The 17968-nt window shown below is 36.2% G+C and overlaps 1 protein-coding gene across 3 annotated transcripts; it reads left to right on the plus strand.

The window, feature by feature from the left end:
- The first annotated feature begins 1134 nt into the window (after positions 1–1134).
- Positions 1135–17907, plus strand: def8 (differentially expressed in FDCP 8 homolog). 3 transcript variants are annotated; one of them, XM_017710613.2, is made up of 12 exons: positions 1135–1321; positions 2567–2689; positions 6456–6553; positions 7305–7454; positions 9241–9382; positions 10023–10187; positions 10464–10591; positions 11952–12065; positions 13179–13259; positions 14415–14555; positions 15024–15133; positions 16415–17907. In XM_017710613.2, the coding sequence occupies exons 2-12, from the start codon at positions 2581–2583 to the stop codon at positions 16497–16499; spliced, it is 1323 nt and encodes a 440-aa protein (XP_017566102.1). In that variant the 5' UTR covers positions 1135–1321; positions 2567–2580; the 3' UTR covers positions 16500–17907. The 3 variants fall into 3 exon arrangements, with proteins under 3 accessions (XP_017566102.1, XP_017566265.2, XP_017566184.1); XM_017710695.2 differs by lacking the exons at positions 1135–1321; positions 2567–2689 and adding an exon at positions 3663–3789; XM_017710776.2 differs by lacking the exons at positions 1135–1321; positions 6456–6553.
- The last annotated feature ends 61 nt before the right edge of the window (positions 17908–17968 follow it).

Genomic DNA, 17968 nt, shown 5'->3' on the forward strand with positions numbered 1-17968 from the left:
TTAAGTCTTTATTTTCTCCTCTCATCATTGTGCTCCAGAACTTCTTTTCCCTTTTCTGCTCCTCTTTTGGCTTTTATAGCTATTAAAGATAGCTAATTTCCTTTAGAAACACATCATTGCAAGTTTAACATTTTTGTTGTTGTTATTACATACAATATCCCTTGGTGCAGTTCTGAAATATAGTTTGTGTATGTTGAAATGTCAGCGTATCTGATATAGTTATCAACTATATATACTCAAGTACATTTGTACTTTAGTTCAGCACCTTGACTGATTGGCTGTTTCTCACGTCTTGTTTTTAAGCCTTAGCATTTTTTTAGACCAGATGTCGAATGAAAACAGAACAATAGCACAAACTTTCCAATGCTAGTTGTTCCCAGTACTGGACATTCCCTGTCCTGCATATTTTGGTGTTTTATCTGCTCTAACACATCTGATCCAAGCAAACAGCGAATTAGCAGCTCTTTCTTGAACTTAACTGTGTTTGGTAGAACAGATAAAAAGCACTAAAATGGGAAAGCAATATTTTAGGATCCAGGTCAGGAATTCTATAAAGTCAGGAATACTATAAAGGTGTATGACTGTAACACAGCAGTGCTTAAGGAGACCTTTAATTATTTATTTTCTTTATTCAGTTTTTTAACTTTACTTAAGTCACTATTTAATTAAATGAACAATATCTTTACATGAGTGTGGTTTAAGGTACTCTAGCCACATGCACTCACTGCCACATTATTAGGCAAAACATATCCTCTATTCACACGCTTCATCTATTTATCAAGTCCACTTACAATATAAAGGTGCATTGTCTAGTTTTACAATTACAGATTGCAATCTGTTTTTCTGCATAATTTGTTACCTCTCTCTACCCTGTTCATCACTGGACCCCCCACAAGACCACCACTGAACAGGTTCTTACTTGGATGGTGGATCATTCTTAGCACTCTCTAATCATACTTGCTGTTTCAAAACTCTGTATATGCTTACTGTCCACTCTAAAAGACACACATACTTTGTTGGTCCACATTGTTAGAGATGATGGCTATAACGAGATGTGTGTAGTCCTCCCTCCATCAGTGGTCAGTTTCTGGCCAGTTTATTTTACTCACTTTACACACCAGAGGTCACTGTACACAAACTAGAGGAGCACACATTCACTGAAATATTGTCTACAGCTCGGCCACTGTGTTAGAGCACTAAAAATGTAATTTCACTGGTCAGGCTGTCATCAGTGTAAATATGGATGTCCAACACTAATAATCTTTTAGTGTCGCATGAACTATGTCCTTACATTACTGTGCTGGTGTTAAATCAATATGAGGTAAGCAACTGCATGGCGTGATGTGCTGCTTGTTGCTAGCTATAGCTACAGCTAAAGTTAATGGGATAGACAACGTTAGCTGATGCTGCTACAAAGGGTTATGACAGTTTATTAGCCTGCAGGATATAATTTAATGTTAGCATTGTCTCCTTCTACATGTGAATATGGACTTATTTCATATAAATGCATCAGTTTATTTCGCCTGTTTTGCGCTCTGTGTGGTTTGTTGACATTAGCAGGCTAGTGCTATCTACGTTAAATGCTGACAGCAATCTCAGGTTAATGCGAATTAGGTTAGCTAGCTTAGTTAACATAAGCTAGTTCGTTTATAGACACGTATAATGTCAATATACGTCTACAAGCTCGTGTCACAGTGAGACATAGATCAAATTTCATGTTTAAAGCGTCTACGACTCGTTTCCATCCATGATAAAGTGTTAACGTTAACTTATGTAACTAAGATACTGGCTGTGCCAGCAAGTGCACTGGGACAGAAATCAAAGCCATTTCAGTAACAGGTTTTAGATGAAGAGGAAATGCTGTTCCCTACTGTGCTTTTCCGTTATAACAAGATGTCAGTACCACTGGTGTGACTGATATCATTTGAGTGATGGATTTGTGATTGTAACAGATCCCTGCAAAATAGCATAAAGAAATCAGACCCTGTGCTACAGCAGTTGAATGAACTGAACGCAGAGCGAAAGCATGTTCTCATATTATATTCTAACATACTTAAAATATAAACACAGCAAGATGCACATTACAGTTCATGTGCACTTTGCAGGGGTGTAACGGTACATATTTAACGTTCTGTCTGGTTCCCGATTCAGAGGTCAAGATTCGACTTGATTTTCTGTATTTTATGCGTTAAAATGTCTTGACAGTTCTACTACACATCTCTAATTATATACAACACAGATTAGAGACTTGTGTTTCAAAACAAAAGTCCTTGTGCAAAATAGTGAAATCATAAAACAGTACAATTAAGCTATAAACAGTGCAAACCTTGAACATTTTGATATGCTGTTTTTGTTATTTTTTATTTTTTTTTTTTTCCCATATTCTAAAATTGTTACACCCTTATTAATTGGACAGTGGCATGCCTTTTGTTGCCTTGACTCTTACTTTTGCCTAAATCCAGTTCAGTTTGCTGGAATACAGAGCTAAAACAAAATAGTTAATCACTGCCCCATTACTTATGGTCCACACTGTGTCCGTTTGTGAATTTATATCTGTCCCATAAAGGTGTAACCAGTGATATGGAATACGATGAGAGACTCGCTCGCTTCCGCCAGGGTCATGTCAACCCCTTTGATAGGGACGAAAATGATGGCACTACAGACACAAAAGAAATCCCTCCAAAACATGGTGAGTGCCTATGGGAGATGAGAAGCTGTATGTGAAAATGTCCTGCAGTACCACTTTCTCTGCGAGGCTGCAAGGCTTATTATTATTTAAATGATTAAAAACTGTTTTTTAGATGTGTTCACATTAAAAGATTAAGCTGTAGGTTTATAGTCTTGTGAACTTTATAATTAAGCTAATATATGTGAATTCCTTCAAATTTTAAAGTAGTCATCCAATATCATACTTTCACAAGGAATTACTATTAAAGAAGAGCAATACAGTTATGGTTTATTTCTATAGTATTTTTCCATTAATAACTTCTTGCTGGTTCCAAAATACTTATATGCTGTAAAATACAGGATAAATACATAACCAAACAGCCACATATGCCATGTGAGGTCTGGTTTATATTACTTAAATCTACATTGTACAAGTGTTTGAAAATAATTGAAAAGTACTAAAACCATTCATTTGATATGTCTATCCAAACTTTTAAAACAATGGTATGTGTTTACAGTTTAAGAACAACATGCATGCAGATTTTTATGCCTGAACTGATTTTGTATTTGTCAAGGGTTGCCTGACAAATCATGTGTAAAACCTCTAAACACATGACTAAATACCATTACTTTAAAAAGTGCTGAGTTTTGTCTCGAAACTGGAGACTTCCATCCGTGTCTGCTGTACAATTCAGTGATTCTTTTCTGCTGAGCCAAATAACAAACAAGGCATAATCGAGGAAGCATTTAGTCCTGTCAGTCAAGTTCTTCACTTCTTTTTCTATTGCATTCCACAGTGAAATTATATCAGATCAGTAGACACTGTTGTGCAGTTTGGTTGCTAATGAGGGGACAGACTTAACACTTGGTAGATGTTAGTAGGATGTGAAAGGAAGAAGAGTGAACTGAAATAGAAACATAGTTATTGAAACAGGAACAGTGGTATTTCCTGTATTACGCTGCTCTGCACTGTGACTGGTTATATACATTTGTTGAGTGTCACAAAAAGACCGAGAGCCAACCGCACTTTACTAAATGAACTGGAACTGTTAGTTGGTTTCATCTCTAGTGCAAAGAGACACTGGAAAGTTGAAACCATGCTGTGCTGTGAGGTCTATGCAGGTAAGATTTAACCTACTTGTAGTTTAATATTTTACTTTTGTGATGCATGGCTATGGAGCCTCTAAGGTGACTAGACTTGGCCACAATTGTATTGAGTTAATGTAGGTGTGTGTGTGTGTATATGTGTGTATGTATATATATATATATATATATATATATATATATATATATATTTGGTATATATACACACACACACATACACACAGACACACACACACACACACACACACTGTGATTGCGGTTGGTGGGGCGAACGCTCCCGGGGAGAGAGATGCTACTGGGTAGACAGGTACTTGCCCGGTCCTCCAAAGGGAACATGGCGGAGTCAGCAGGTGCGGTGTATTGACCATTTATTGGGCTGGGGAGCACCCACACTCCACTCATCACAATCCAGGATAACAGCAGTAGGCAGAACATACAGGCTACAACCTAGAGCTAACCACCAGATATATACATATCATACATATACCTATTTGCATCTCCACACTCTCTCTCTGTCTCTCTCTCTCTCTCTCTCTCGAGTATATACATTATATTGCACATGTGCGTGGTCTAAGGCACTTAAAAGTGACTGTCACAACACATACACACAGTACTGTGCGAAAATGTTAGGCAGCCAAGACACATTTTGAAAAATCTATTTATTTGTGTAGTATGTGTGTATTTGCTGAGACAAGTGTTAATATTTAAATGAACAAAATGTATAGAATCCTAATTAATAATGATTTTATATATATATATATATATATATATATATATATATATATATATATATATATATATATATATATATATATATATGTTTTTCTTCCCCTTCAAACCTCTCCTCGAGGAAGCCCAGTGTTATATGTAGTTAAAAAGCAACTCCCGGTTTGACCAATCAGTGTTTCATTAAATTGTGTTCATGATGTAATTGATGATATTAACAAGTCTCTGTGGTGGCTGTAAAGGTATCAAGGAAAAATATGGACCCAAGAAATTCTTAAATTCTTGTTAACTTTTATTGTTTTTATGTTTATTTGAATTATGACTATGACTTTATTCTAATGTATATTGTGATAAACTCACAGCTGAGGTAAATTGTTTAAAAATTTGCTTAGATGCCTAAAACTTTCGCACAGTACTGTATATATATAGTTGCAAGAAAAAGAATGTGAACCCTTTGAGATTACTTGGATTTCTGCATAAAATAAGTCATTAAATGTGTTCTGGTAAGTCACAACAATAGACAAACACAGTCTGCTTAAACTAATACACAAAAAATTATGTTTTCATGTTTTTATTGAACACAACATGTAAACATTCACAGTGCAGGGTGGAAAAAGTGTGTGAACCTTTGGATTCAGTAACTGGTTGACCCTTCTTTGGCAGCAATAACATTAACCAAACGTTTCCTGTAGTTGCAGATCAGACCTGCACAATGGTCAGGAGGAATTTTGGACCATTCCTCCTTACAAAACTGCTTCAGATCAGCAATGTTCTTGGGATGTCTGGTGTGAATTACTCTCTTGAGGTCATGCCACAGCATCTCAATCGTTTTGAGGCCAGGACTCTGACTGGGACACTCCAGAAGGCGTATTTTCTTGTGTTGAAGCCATTCTGTTGTTGATTTACTTCTATGTTTTGGGTCATTGTCCTGTTGCATCACCCATCCTCTGTTGAGCTTCAGTTGGTGGACAGATGGTCTTAAGTTTTCCTGCAAAATGTCTTGATAAACTTGGGAATTCATTTTTCCATTGATGACAGCAATCTGTCCAGGCCCTGAGGCAGCAAAGCAGCCAAACCATGGCTCCAATTAGCTCTTGGAGAAGTCATTAGCCTCGGGGTTCACACACTTTTTCCACCCTGCACTGTGAATGTTCACAGGTTGTGTTCAATAAAAACATGAAAACATATAAATTTTGTGCGGTATTAGTTAAAAAATGTCAAAAACTCAAAAATGTCAGTTCAGTTTCTCATGGCCTCAGTATATTGATTTCACAATTTTAAGAAACGTAATTCATTGCGCAGTACATTAACATATTTCTCCCTGTTTCATTGCCTGTGCAGATCATGGTGTTTTTGCAGTCCAAAAAAAAGTATTTGTCTAAAGAGTTAGTTATTTACAAGAAGAAGAAGCCTTTTTTATTTTTATTTTTTTATTTTATTTTCAAAAATATTTGAGTTAGAGTTTGAAGGCCTGCTCTCTGTAACCACATGCCAAGGCCTACACTCAGTTTCTTTGACCTTTTCACTTAAAAATCCAACTCAAAGTGAGAGTTTGTCTATAGTTTTATTTGAATTTACTCTTTTACTATTTATGGTTTTATTTAAACTTTGCATGCCCCATTTACTGTGGTTTTATTTGCATTCCATGTGTGTCATCACTGGTTGTTACATGTCATTTTATGGTCTAGCTAAGTTTAGGATCCAACCTCAACTCTTATCACTAAGTTTCAATTTTCAGAAGACCTATTAACTCCTTGAAAAAATTCTTTCTGAGGTTAATGATTGTACTAAGCATTGCTGTTACAGCATGTTTTTAGTGGAGATGTATGCAACAGGCTGTGTGTTTTTCAGTAAGTGGGTCTACTACTGTAGGCATGGATTACTCCTTAAGTGCAAGGAGGGGATTAGGCAGTGTGTGTGAGATTTAAAGGTAGGCTAAAACGCTGCCGTCTCCACAGAGGTAAGGCCAGAGCTGTTCTCCACCGAGACCAAAAGCCAAAGCTCCGACAGGGCCATGGATCTGGGGTTGGCTGAGGACCACTTCTCTCGTCCTGTGGTATGTACTTTACTCCTTTCTAAGATAAGATAAGATGAGATGCCTTTATTGTCATTGCACAGTGTACAAGGAAATTGAGCAGCAGTCCAACGGCACTTTCTACATGCAAAACAATTAAACATAAGGCTAAAATATATAAAGTGCAGATTTAAGGGAAAAAAGTATAAAATAATCTTAAATATAAAGAAAAAGGACTGTAAAACTATATATTCTAAACAGACAATAGACAAGTGAGGTAGCAGTTAGTTATTGCACATTCCTTGGATAGCTTATAGAGTCAAGTGATATTGCACATCTAAGAATTATTGCACAGAAAGAATATAGATTATAGATTGCACACTCGAGAACAAATGAATAATAAATAGAACAGAGGTGGAGTGGAACACTGGAACAGTGTAAAGTGTTCTCTGAAGTCAGTGCCAGTAAAGAGTTGTAGTGGTGTTCAGTTCACTTCTACTGAGCACAGTGTTCTACGTCTTGCTAATGCAAACTGAGAGGCTTTCATGCTAAAGCGCAGTGACTTGCTGAGGATCTGAAATCTGCTTCGCAGTGCACAAGGTTCTGGTTCTGCTTTTTCAAGAAGGGCAAACCACTTTTTTGTTTTTGAAAGCAGATTGTATGAATGTGATTTTAAAGGCTACCTCTCACAACAATAATTAATAGCTTTAGAATATCTGTTGAAATAAATCCTCCTGTGCTTGTGTGACTTTGTATTGATGTTGCTGAAGTGTGTTTGTGTGTGTGCATTCAGGGTTCTTTTGTGGCCTCGGATATAGAACAGCTGAAGCAGGCTATAGAGGAGTGTAAGAGGCTGATCTTGGAACTACCAGAGCACTCAGAGAGACAGAAGGACACTGTGGTCAAACTCATTCATCTGCGTCTCAAACTACAAGAACTGAAGGTAAGATTTTTGTCTTTATCTGTTAGTAATTCTTGACAGGAGTATCAGTCTGTCTGTCATTCTGTTTATCTTTTGAAGCATGTGTTTGTGGTGTTCACTTTGAGGCCACTGATTTCAGGTTATAATGAAGATCCTGCATATATATGAACCTGCATGTGCAGTGGTTTTGCTCAGCTGATTTCCTTTCCTTTGACACCATTTCACCAGCTTGGCAGAAAGACCTGAACAATGGAGGCATTTTCTCCTGCTTATGTGATCAGGCATCTCTTTTTTCAAAAGCATTTTAGAGGTTTTAATTTACATGTATTCGTGTAAGAAATTGAGAAATTAAGCATATTCTGTAATTTTGTCTGTCTCTAGAGAATTTAGGTCTTAAGAGTTCATTTTAGTGCCAGTATGAAACAGATACCATAACCTCTACTTTAGGCTTTTAGTCGGGAAGTAATTGTGCATTGTGGCTTTTATATATGCACCTAAAGGTGGTGGTTGAATGGCTTTGATTTTGGACTGTTTAAATCAATTGCTTATCTTAGCATGACTAAGATAAAAATATAAATGTCATTAGAAATGTCTGAAAAACACCCATTCATAATTTCTGTGGTGTGATATAACCCCCAACAAAGAGAAGACCTCACATTGAAATTCAAAATAGAGAGAAGGTAACATTTAATAAAAGAGATTACAGGAAAAGAAAACATGACTAAAATAAGGGATAAAATGGAGAAAAAAAACTCTCAACAGGTCCTTTGTCTTAACATGCATACCCTTACTTGCAAAGGTCAAATTAGAGAGAGAGATGTGCAAGGTGAGGGGTAAGAGCACTCCCTAAGCAGTTAAACCTTTGTTCACATAAAATTTAAACTAGACCAGCGATTCATACAGTATCTAATTCGTCATTACAGATCTAAACTATTAATAATGGATTGGTTCAGAAGCAAACTAGATAGGGGAGCGCAATATGATAATATAGATAAATTTGTTACAAATGTATTACAGACAGTATGCATGTACTGTAAGAGGCGTGTAAGCAGGCTACATGTGCTCAGTAGCTCAATTCAAATAGTCACCACAGGCAGGGTCAGAAAACAGGTAGGAAGACACACTATGCAAATCCATAGAACAAAAGCAGGAGAAAAAGCAAGGGTCTGAACATGGGAAAACATCAACGGAAAAGAAATGTGGCTCAGAACTCACAAGCCACAAGGCCAAACCAAGAAGTATATGAAGGAGTCTATAAACTAGTAGCAGGTGTATGTGTGATGAAAGAGGGTTAGAGCCAGGAAGAAATAGGAGCTGGGATGACAGATTGTCTTGAATGATCGCCTTGAAGAGAACGAACAGCACACTAACATACCACAGTGACACAAAATAAAGAAAAAGTAATATGTTTCTAGGTGTCAGAACCAGATGTTTAAGAAATATATCCTAGATTTAAATAACCACTAACTCATCATATTTGTAGTTGAGTGTAATAATATTCTATAACATGTAATTTTCATTTTTAGATGTTCCAAAAATATAAAAAAATGTATTCCATGTCTGTGTACACTACTGTACAAATAGTTCCTTCAGTCACATTTATGTATTCAGTGAATATTCAAATAAATAGAACAATCAAATGGAATCAAATTGAATGTTAAATTTGAGATTTCATGATGTATTGAGTCATTTTCAAAGAATTATAATTAAAATAAAATTTAAGCAAAAAAGTCAGAGATTTACATCCCTGGTGGTCAGACATGCTCAGTATTGTAGCTCAGAGGGTGTGGTACATGTCATGCAATAGGACCCAGAAGAGGATGAGCCCAACCTGCGGATCCTACTGGAACATCGCTTCTCTAAGGAGAAGAGCAAGAGTGTCAAACAGACGTGTGACAAGTGTAGCACCATCATCTGGGGACTCATTCAAACATGGTACACCTGCACAGGTCAGACTGCTCAATGCCTCTTCGTGCCGTCTACGGTAGTTTAAATATAGATGGAAATGTAGTGTTACAACTTTTGTCAGATGTTAATAAGTTCTGTTAAGTATCTTTTTTTTCTTGTTAATAATAATTGTTAATAATAATGATACCCATTAAATACTGTGTTTTATGAGAAGGGAACATTGATATTTATTTTTAAATTTGCAGTGCAAATGATTTATAAATTAAGGCATTTCTTTCTTTTCTTCATGTATAAATGGCCAGTCATTTTATTTCTGTTGTTTCAAAGGCCCATTTACATGCTTTAAAAAACCTTTTCCCTGAAATGTTTCACAGGGGAACTAAAGAAGAGTTACAAAGAAAATACTTTATACTTTGTGCATAGAATTGTAACATCCTTATTTCTTTCTTGGTTTCATTGCATTGGTAGCTGGGCAACACAGCTTGTGTTTCTCTTTCCAATTTTTGGCTCGCTAACTAAACTGAATTTATTTTCATGCATATTCATAGTCAGTGATGTTTAACTGGGGAATTATGTGTAGTCATATTTTATGCTGATATTAATAAGCTAATGTTTTTGTCATCAATTATCATGTAATTTAATTTCCTAACTGTAAACAATTCTGATGTTTATTCCACTCAGGGTGTTACTACCGTTGCCATAGTAAATGTATGAACCTCATTACAAAGCCATGTGTGAGGTCTAAAGTGAGCCACCAGTCAGAGTATGAACTGAACATCTGCCCAGAGATTGGCTTGGACAAACAGGATTACAGGTGTGCCGAATGCAGAGCTCCAGTCTCGCTCAGTAAGTGTTAATCATATCATTGTGGAGGCCGAAGCAGGTTCTTTGATGAAGAGACTGTTTTAGAGGACATACAAGTTAGCTTGCATGTAACTATTTGGTTATATTGTGAATAATTATGAATTTTGAGGATTTAATACATTTTTAGACAATTTTATATATTTTAGTAGCACTTTTTCATCCATTTTTTTACTTCCTACTAACTTTTCAATGCTGTACTGTAGAAAATCAAATGATGTTGATGTTTGAGGTGAGATTGTATTGTATTGTGTCCTGCAGGAGGCGTGCCTAGCGAGGCGAGGCAGTGTGACTACACTGGCCAGTACTACTGCAGCAGCTGCCACTGGAATGATACCGCTATCATCCCTGCTCGTGTTATCCACAACTGGGAGTTTGAGCCTAAGAAGGTAAGTTTACGTTTCCCATGGCCATGTTTGTGCATGGCTTTAGTCAAAAATTAATATTTAAGGGGAATACACCTATTTAGCTAAATTTCAAAAAGCAGCAAGGCAACAAAACCAATGTGACTTAACAACTCGAAACACAAAGCCAACGTGGTCAAGACAAATTGCCAACTGGCGTGACAAAGCTAGCGTAGATACATACAAAACTACATGAGCAAAAGAAAAGTACAGAGCTTCTGTGTAACAAAGACCAGTAGCTCTTTAAACAGCTTTGAGCACACGAAGAACACAGGCTTCTCGACAAGCTTTGCTGGGCTGATTTTAAAGTTCAGGTCCCTTCTCCAGCCAGAAGCCTCCTCGATGATTGATTGACGAGTGGTAGACATGGAGCCTCTAATGACAATTGACACTGAGATCAACCTATAACAGAGAGGAGGAGACATACGGGACAAACAGAGGGAGAGGAAGAGAGAGAAACAATAGCCAGACACCCCTTTATCCAGTCTGGACACCACATATTACCTACAAATGTCTTCTGGGTTTTTACATGTGATGGTGATTATGGTAAAGCAGTACCAAAGTAGCGCTAAATCAGAAAAATATGCTGTTTTGGGGGGTCTATTGTGCCTTACAACACCCTGCACTACCTACATGAATGGATTATAAACCTTTTTAGACCTTTAATCAACTTCAAATCATAAACTTCTCTGACATCAGACAGTGTATTCATAACGATTTCATGCAATAAATTTATGTGAAAGAGCTTTAAGTTGCATTAAATGCTTTTGACAGTTCGGACAGTTCAGACTAGTTCCCATCACCAGCACCATAATTTGACTCAGTAAGTTTCTCTAGAACAGGGGTGCCCAATCCTGGTCCTAGAGATCTACTGCCCTGCACAGCTTAGTTCCATCTCTAATCAAACACACCTGATCCATTTAATGAAGGTATTCAGGAGCATCTGAATCTTTTAGCCAGGTGTGTTGGATCTGAACTCTCCAGGGTGGTAGATCTCCAGGCCCAGGATTGAGCACCCATGCTCTAGAATGCAGCATTTCACATTAAACAGCTCTTTTTCACATCATACGGTTCAGAATGTCTTCATTTACATTTTAACCTACAGTTATGCAGAAATTTTGAAAAATCAGGAGAAATATCTGTAATGGAGATGGGAGTTTGCTGCTAAAATAAAAAGAACTGTTTGAAACTAAACTTGATAATTCATCATATATGTGAGACCGTGGAAGATCTCAACTCACTATTACTGTTTGAACTGGAGGAAACACAATCTGGCTAAACACTCATACAGGCTACAGTACACTGTGAGTGCTGTCATAAGCCTCACCTGTTTTGCTATGCACAGGTGTGCCGGTCATCCATGCGTTATCTGGCTCTTATGATTTCCCGACCTGTGCTGAAACTCAAGGAGATAAACCCACTACTCTTTAACTTTGTGGAGGAATTGGTGGAAATCAGGGTGAGTTTTTGCTGGTCTTTTACAGACATACATATTTAGACATACATAAGACTGATATAAATATGTTGTAACTAATACCATTCTTAAGGAGCTAAAACTCTTTTGTGTAGAATTGTATTATTTCTATGGACAAAAATAGTCAGGAATTAAAACAGACACTGGTTTGGCTAAAGACATGGCAGAATTTCACTCTTAAATACTAAATGTAAAACAAACCAATTGTAAATTACTTTATAACTTTAATTACTATAAGTAATTAATATAGCTTTAATTACTATAACTATAATTTACTATAAATAAGTAAATTACTGTAACCTTAAAGCAGGTTAATATCATGAATATCTCTCAAACATTTGTTTGCTTAGTTAGTCTCAAACAAGTTTCTTAGTGCATAACAGTATGCAATACATTACATAAATTGAAAAATATGTAGAACCTTAAAGGTATAATACAGTTTTATGTTAGCTCCAGTGAACCAAAACTTCTGTTTTATGAAAATCTAGTCATAATTATTTTTACATGACTGTTTCCAGCCACTCTTGATGCCTTAGAATTGAATAGGTTATTTTTGTTACTGTGCCTAAAAGACTGATGTATGTAAATGACCTCTGTTCTCAATGGTTTCTTGGTATTTTGCCTCATTCAAAAAGCAGTCCAGGGTGAAACACTCCTTATAACTTCATCATGAATGGGTGGGGCTAAACTACTATTGGCTGCATAAGTATTTACATGTAAATGAGTTGATTTTCTTGACATCACAAAATCAGTAAATTCAAAACATGCTGTTTCTGCATCTTACTTCCTGTATGTGGCTTGTATAGTCTGGGGAGAGAATAGTATATTTTGAAACTTAAACAATATTTATGTAATAAATCGTATGCATGTAGAATAAATCAATAAAGTTAGTTTTCCCTGTTATGGGCCCTTTGACATTGGCCAATTTTATGAGCCAAACAGTATATTAGTTGGATTCTAGTCATGAGAATTTGTTTTTATGATCTATAGAACATATGCTGTCCTGTTCCTAGTTCTGAGACTAGAATGGCAACAATGAAAAGAAAGTTATCTGACTGTTGTGTACTATACTGTGATTACTGTCTTCCCTGATTATAGAAGCTGCGTCAGGACATCTTGCTGATGAAGCCCTACTTTATCACCTGTAAAGAGGCTATGGAGGCCAGACTGCTGCTGCAGGTGGGTGCTTTTGAGAAAAGAAAAAGTGTTATTGACTATAGTGATTCCTAATTTGTTTTGTGGAAATACCGGTGAGGGAAGAAGAATCTACTATCATGCTATCATAATGGAATTGCAAAATGGGAGTAAACTGTACGTGCCACAGTGGTGCCACCTTTTGGTGCTGAGAAGAACTAAAATGTGACACAGTGATTACCATTATCATACACCTCTTTTTACACAAGGGCAATGTGGGCATGTAATCCATGAACTTTATGTTTGTGTAGAAAAGTTAACACTGTTATGTAAGCAAAATTTCAGTGTAGAATCATTCAGAGCAGGAGGTGTTACCACCTACATACACAGTAGAAATAAGAATAAATAGGAACAAGAAGAATTTGCTTAACCCTTCTTACTGTTAGGAACAGTAAGTCATATAAACAAACCGAACTTTTAAAATATACTAAGTCTAAAATATGAACTTGTTTTCTGTGGCTCAGTTTGAAGAAAGTTGCCCATTGAAGGCAAAAGTTTGGTAGTCAAGTATTTAGTTGACAAAAACAAATATGTACAACTCACAACAACTTGCATGCTTTACTGTTGTTGTCAGATCAAACCTTGTATCTCCAAGATAGTAACTTTACAGAAGAAAGAAATAACATTCAACAATATGTCAGTTAATGTAAAGAGATTTTATTCTGAATAATTCTGAACCATCTGTGTTGGTTTATTTATCCTGAAATTTTCATACAGTGTAAAGGGCTGCTGGTATTTCCAAATTATGTGTAAAAATACATTTGTAAAGACAAATTTAAAATTTATTTAAAATTAATTAAGATAAAAATGGAGATACAAGTTTTTTTTCCCCCTACAGTAATGAGACGTTAATTTGTGCAAACTTAAAAGTTAAGTTATCTGAAAAGGCAAATGGCAGGCAAGCAATGAACTATGCAAAAAGGGAAAGCAGATGTTTCAGAAGTTGTTTTCTTATGAAAGTAGGTTATTGCAGGCACCAAAAAATAGACTTCAAGTGAAAAAATGGGAAGTGACAAACTTTTTGTCTAAACCAGAAGACAGATTTTTTTTTTACCACAGCACATCACATTCATGCATATTTCAAACATCATAAAAGCCTCATTGCCTTATCTTGTGTCTGTTCATGCACTTCTGGTTTAGCTTCAAGATCGGCAGCACTTTGTGGAGAATGATGACATGTACAGTTTACAGGACCTGATTGATATCTCCAGCGGTCGTCTCAGCTGCTCTCTCACTGAGATTCACACCACCTTCGCCAAACATATCAAACTGGACTGTGAGGTGGGTAATCAGAAGTATGACAGTGGTGTAGTCTGGAATGCAAAGACCATACGTTACTATTCAGAAGGAGCTTGTTTTTTTGTTTTTCATATTTATCATTTTAATGCTCTTCATAATCATAGTCAATTATCATATCTTTATTCTAGAAGCATATTCAACAAATACATTGAATTCTTAATAATTGAGAATTTTCAATAAGAAACCCTTTTGAAATCATCCCCTATCATGCTTATGTGGATCTTTGCGCAATTCATCACTCCCTTAACTGTACAGTATTGCTCAATAAATTGTGTAAACAGAATGTGTAAAAAATTGCACATTCCCTACATTAACTCACTTGACTCAGTACTTTCTGCTCAACATACAGAAAACTAGCCATAATAACCGACTAAATAAACAGACATAATTTTGTTCAGATTATTTTTAGTACTGTTGTATTCATCACGTTCCTCTTGTCTTCCTTTGCAGAGATGCCAAGCCAAAGGTTTCGTATGTGAGCTCTGTAAGGAGGGTGACATTCTCTTCCCGTTTGACAGCCACACCTCTGTGTGTCATGACTGCTCAGCTGTTTTCCACAGGTCAGGCTTTAGACATCTATAATTCCTGTATTTTATGTAGAATTATTTAAATTGGCAAGGTATTGTGGAAATTGTCTAAAACAGATAATATGTTGTAACTTATCAACCAATACTTTAGGTCCAACTGATATAGCAACCTAGAAAAGCTTTTACATATTTTTTATTACTGATGGGACATGCAAATCCTAGATCACCAAAGTTAGTCCTGGAAAGCCACCATCCCTGACTCTAAATAACATTCTGTTGAACAGTGCTTTAGAAAACCCGACAATATAGCTAATATGCAATAATGTTAAATTAATATGTCAAAAAGATCTTGCCTCTTTGTAACAAAATGTCTGAGAAAGATTGTAGATACAATAAGAATTCCAAAATCAACTATGAAAATGTACCGAAAAGAGACAGGAAGTGTTCAAAATGTGCTTCAATCTGATCATTCAAAAGTGAAAATCCCCCAAGCCTTTTTAGCATCAGTTATGCAAAACTCATGCACATAATACCTAGAAAACTTGATGATGCTGTCATCCAAAAAAAGGGATGTGTAACGAAACACTGACCTAAATCAAATACTAAATGCTAACTATATGAAGAGAAGACACGATGTTTGTCTCTGCTGATGTTTAAGAACTTTTAATCTCTTTTCAATAAATTACCAGGATCACAGAGTCTGAATTAGTAAATTTGAAAGCTACTGCTAGTTGTTTTCCTTTTCTGATGGATACAAATAAATAATTTATTAGATCGGAAAGTAATAAATAAGACATAAATTGTAGTCAGAAAGTGTCTTAAGGCTACTTCTGAGCACTGTGTATCAGTTTTGGCAAGTCTTATGTATTTTTTACCAATACGATTTTTATCCATTATAAGCCACTAAACTCTGAAGCTCAATTCAGCAGTTAATTCTTGATTTCAGTCAAAAATTCAATGTTTGCATTAGTCATAAACCAACCATAAGCAGATAGCACTTTCGCATTGATATAACATCTAAACTATGTACATCTGAAGTTTCAGTATGGTGTTTTAACATAATATTTTATTGGCCTCTGTTAATTGGATCTACAAATTAGACATCCCTACTACTTAAACACTACACTGTAACGACATATTAAAATCCGGATAATATATAAAATAGGTGGCTTTTTATTTGTTCCTTACTCTCATCAAGCCGTCATTAACTGTCAGCTTTTTTTAGCACATTGTGTGAAAGGCTTTCAGACTTGGTGAACTAGGCTTACTTGTTGAAAAGTACTTACTTGTTGATGCTATTTTAATACCCCTCAGAGACTGTTATTATGACAACTCTACGACATGTCCACGGTGTGCCAGAATGACGGAACGTAAGCAAGAGGAGCCGGTGGAGCTGTAGCGCAGCAGGCTGGTGGTAGTGCAGCTTGTCACTGTGATAGCACTTGATGCAGTGCTAAAACTGACATTATGAGCATGCTTACATTACAGGACTAGAGCATGTCTGGCTCTTCCATATATTTGGCCTCTCTTTATTTGTTGTCTTGTGCTTTTGTGCTGTGCTTGCATCTTTGATGATTTGCCACACTACAGCATACGCTGATTGGCCACTTCAGCAAGTACACCTACCTTGTATCTGCACTCATTGTCCATTTTACTATGTCCTTTTATCATATAGGTGCACTTTGTAGCTCTGCAATTACAGATTGTAGTTCATCAACTGTGTCTGATCTGATACCGGTCAGTGTCTCTGCAGTGCTGAGAATGATCCATCGCCCCAAAAATAACTGCTTTATGGTGGTCTTTTGGGGGCTCCTGGCCACTGAAGGACAGACAAAGGAGCCTAACAAAGTATGGAAAGAAACAGATGGACTATATAGTCTGTAATTGTAGAAATATAAAGTGCAGTTATATGGTAAATGAAATTGATACAACAGGGAGTGTAGAAACAAGGAGGTGTATTTAGTGATCAGAGTAGATGTTCACTTAAAGGCAGAAAAGGCACTGAATAGGAGTTCAACATGCCTAAGGACCTTTAGGCCTTGTTTGCACACATGTATGCAAGTTATACTACTATCTAAAAAAAGTAACGCTAGAGGTGTTGTGAAGACACAGTTTAACACCTTGTGCTTTGTGAAGGTCTGATACCATATAACTGATATTCATAACTAAATGTATGAATGGGTCTGGTGTATGGTTAAAATCCATTTATGGTTGTGTTTCATAATATATTTCTGTGTTTATCTCTATTGTGTATCTCTATGGACCTGGCAGTGTTTGATACATGTTACAAAATAGCGCAAGCACAAGATCAACACTAAAAGATTTCCCTCATATTATTGAACATTATCAAGATTATGTTGTCATATGACTGACAAATGTTGCTAAAACTGCAAAAGACATGTTGCCATATTTGGCACATTAATTTTGGCATTAAATTTGTTACTGGTTTGTCAATTAACATGTAAGGAGGAACAAGGTTAAGGTATGATGTTCAGCAGTAAGAGTAGTTTTTTGTATTAATCAGTAAGTTTTTATTTTGAGGCTGGAGATTCCTCAGAATGGGCTTTGTTTATGCACTCTATAATTATTTGTTCTAAAATAATATGGAATACGCTGTGTTATGTTTCAGCATGTTATTTAATTGCTTGTTTTCCTGTGACAACTGTACCAGAGACCTTGTGGTGTCAGATGTTGTGGAGTTACATTTACATCAGTAAACTGTAATGTTGATTACATCATGATGTCCAGCAAGTAAAATACTAACAAACTAACAACAATAAATATGCTCTGGCTGTTTTTTAAATGAATCAAAATATCTGGGCTCCAGTCATGTGCAAAAGTTTAAATAACCCTGGTCATGTTTTTTTA

The sequence above is a fragment of the Pygocentrus nattereri genome, chromosome 7 (genome assembly GCF_015220715.1).
Source record: "Pygocentrus nattereri isolate fPygNat1 chromosome 7, fPygNat1.pri, whole genome shotgun sequence".
Lineage (NCBI taxonomy): Eukaryota > Metazoa > Chordata > Actinopteri > Characiformes > Serrasalmidae > Pygocentrus > Pygocentrus nattereri.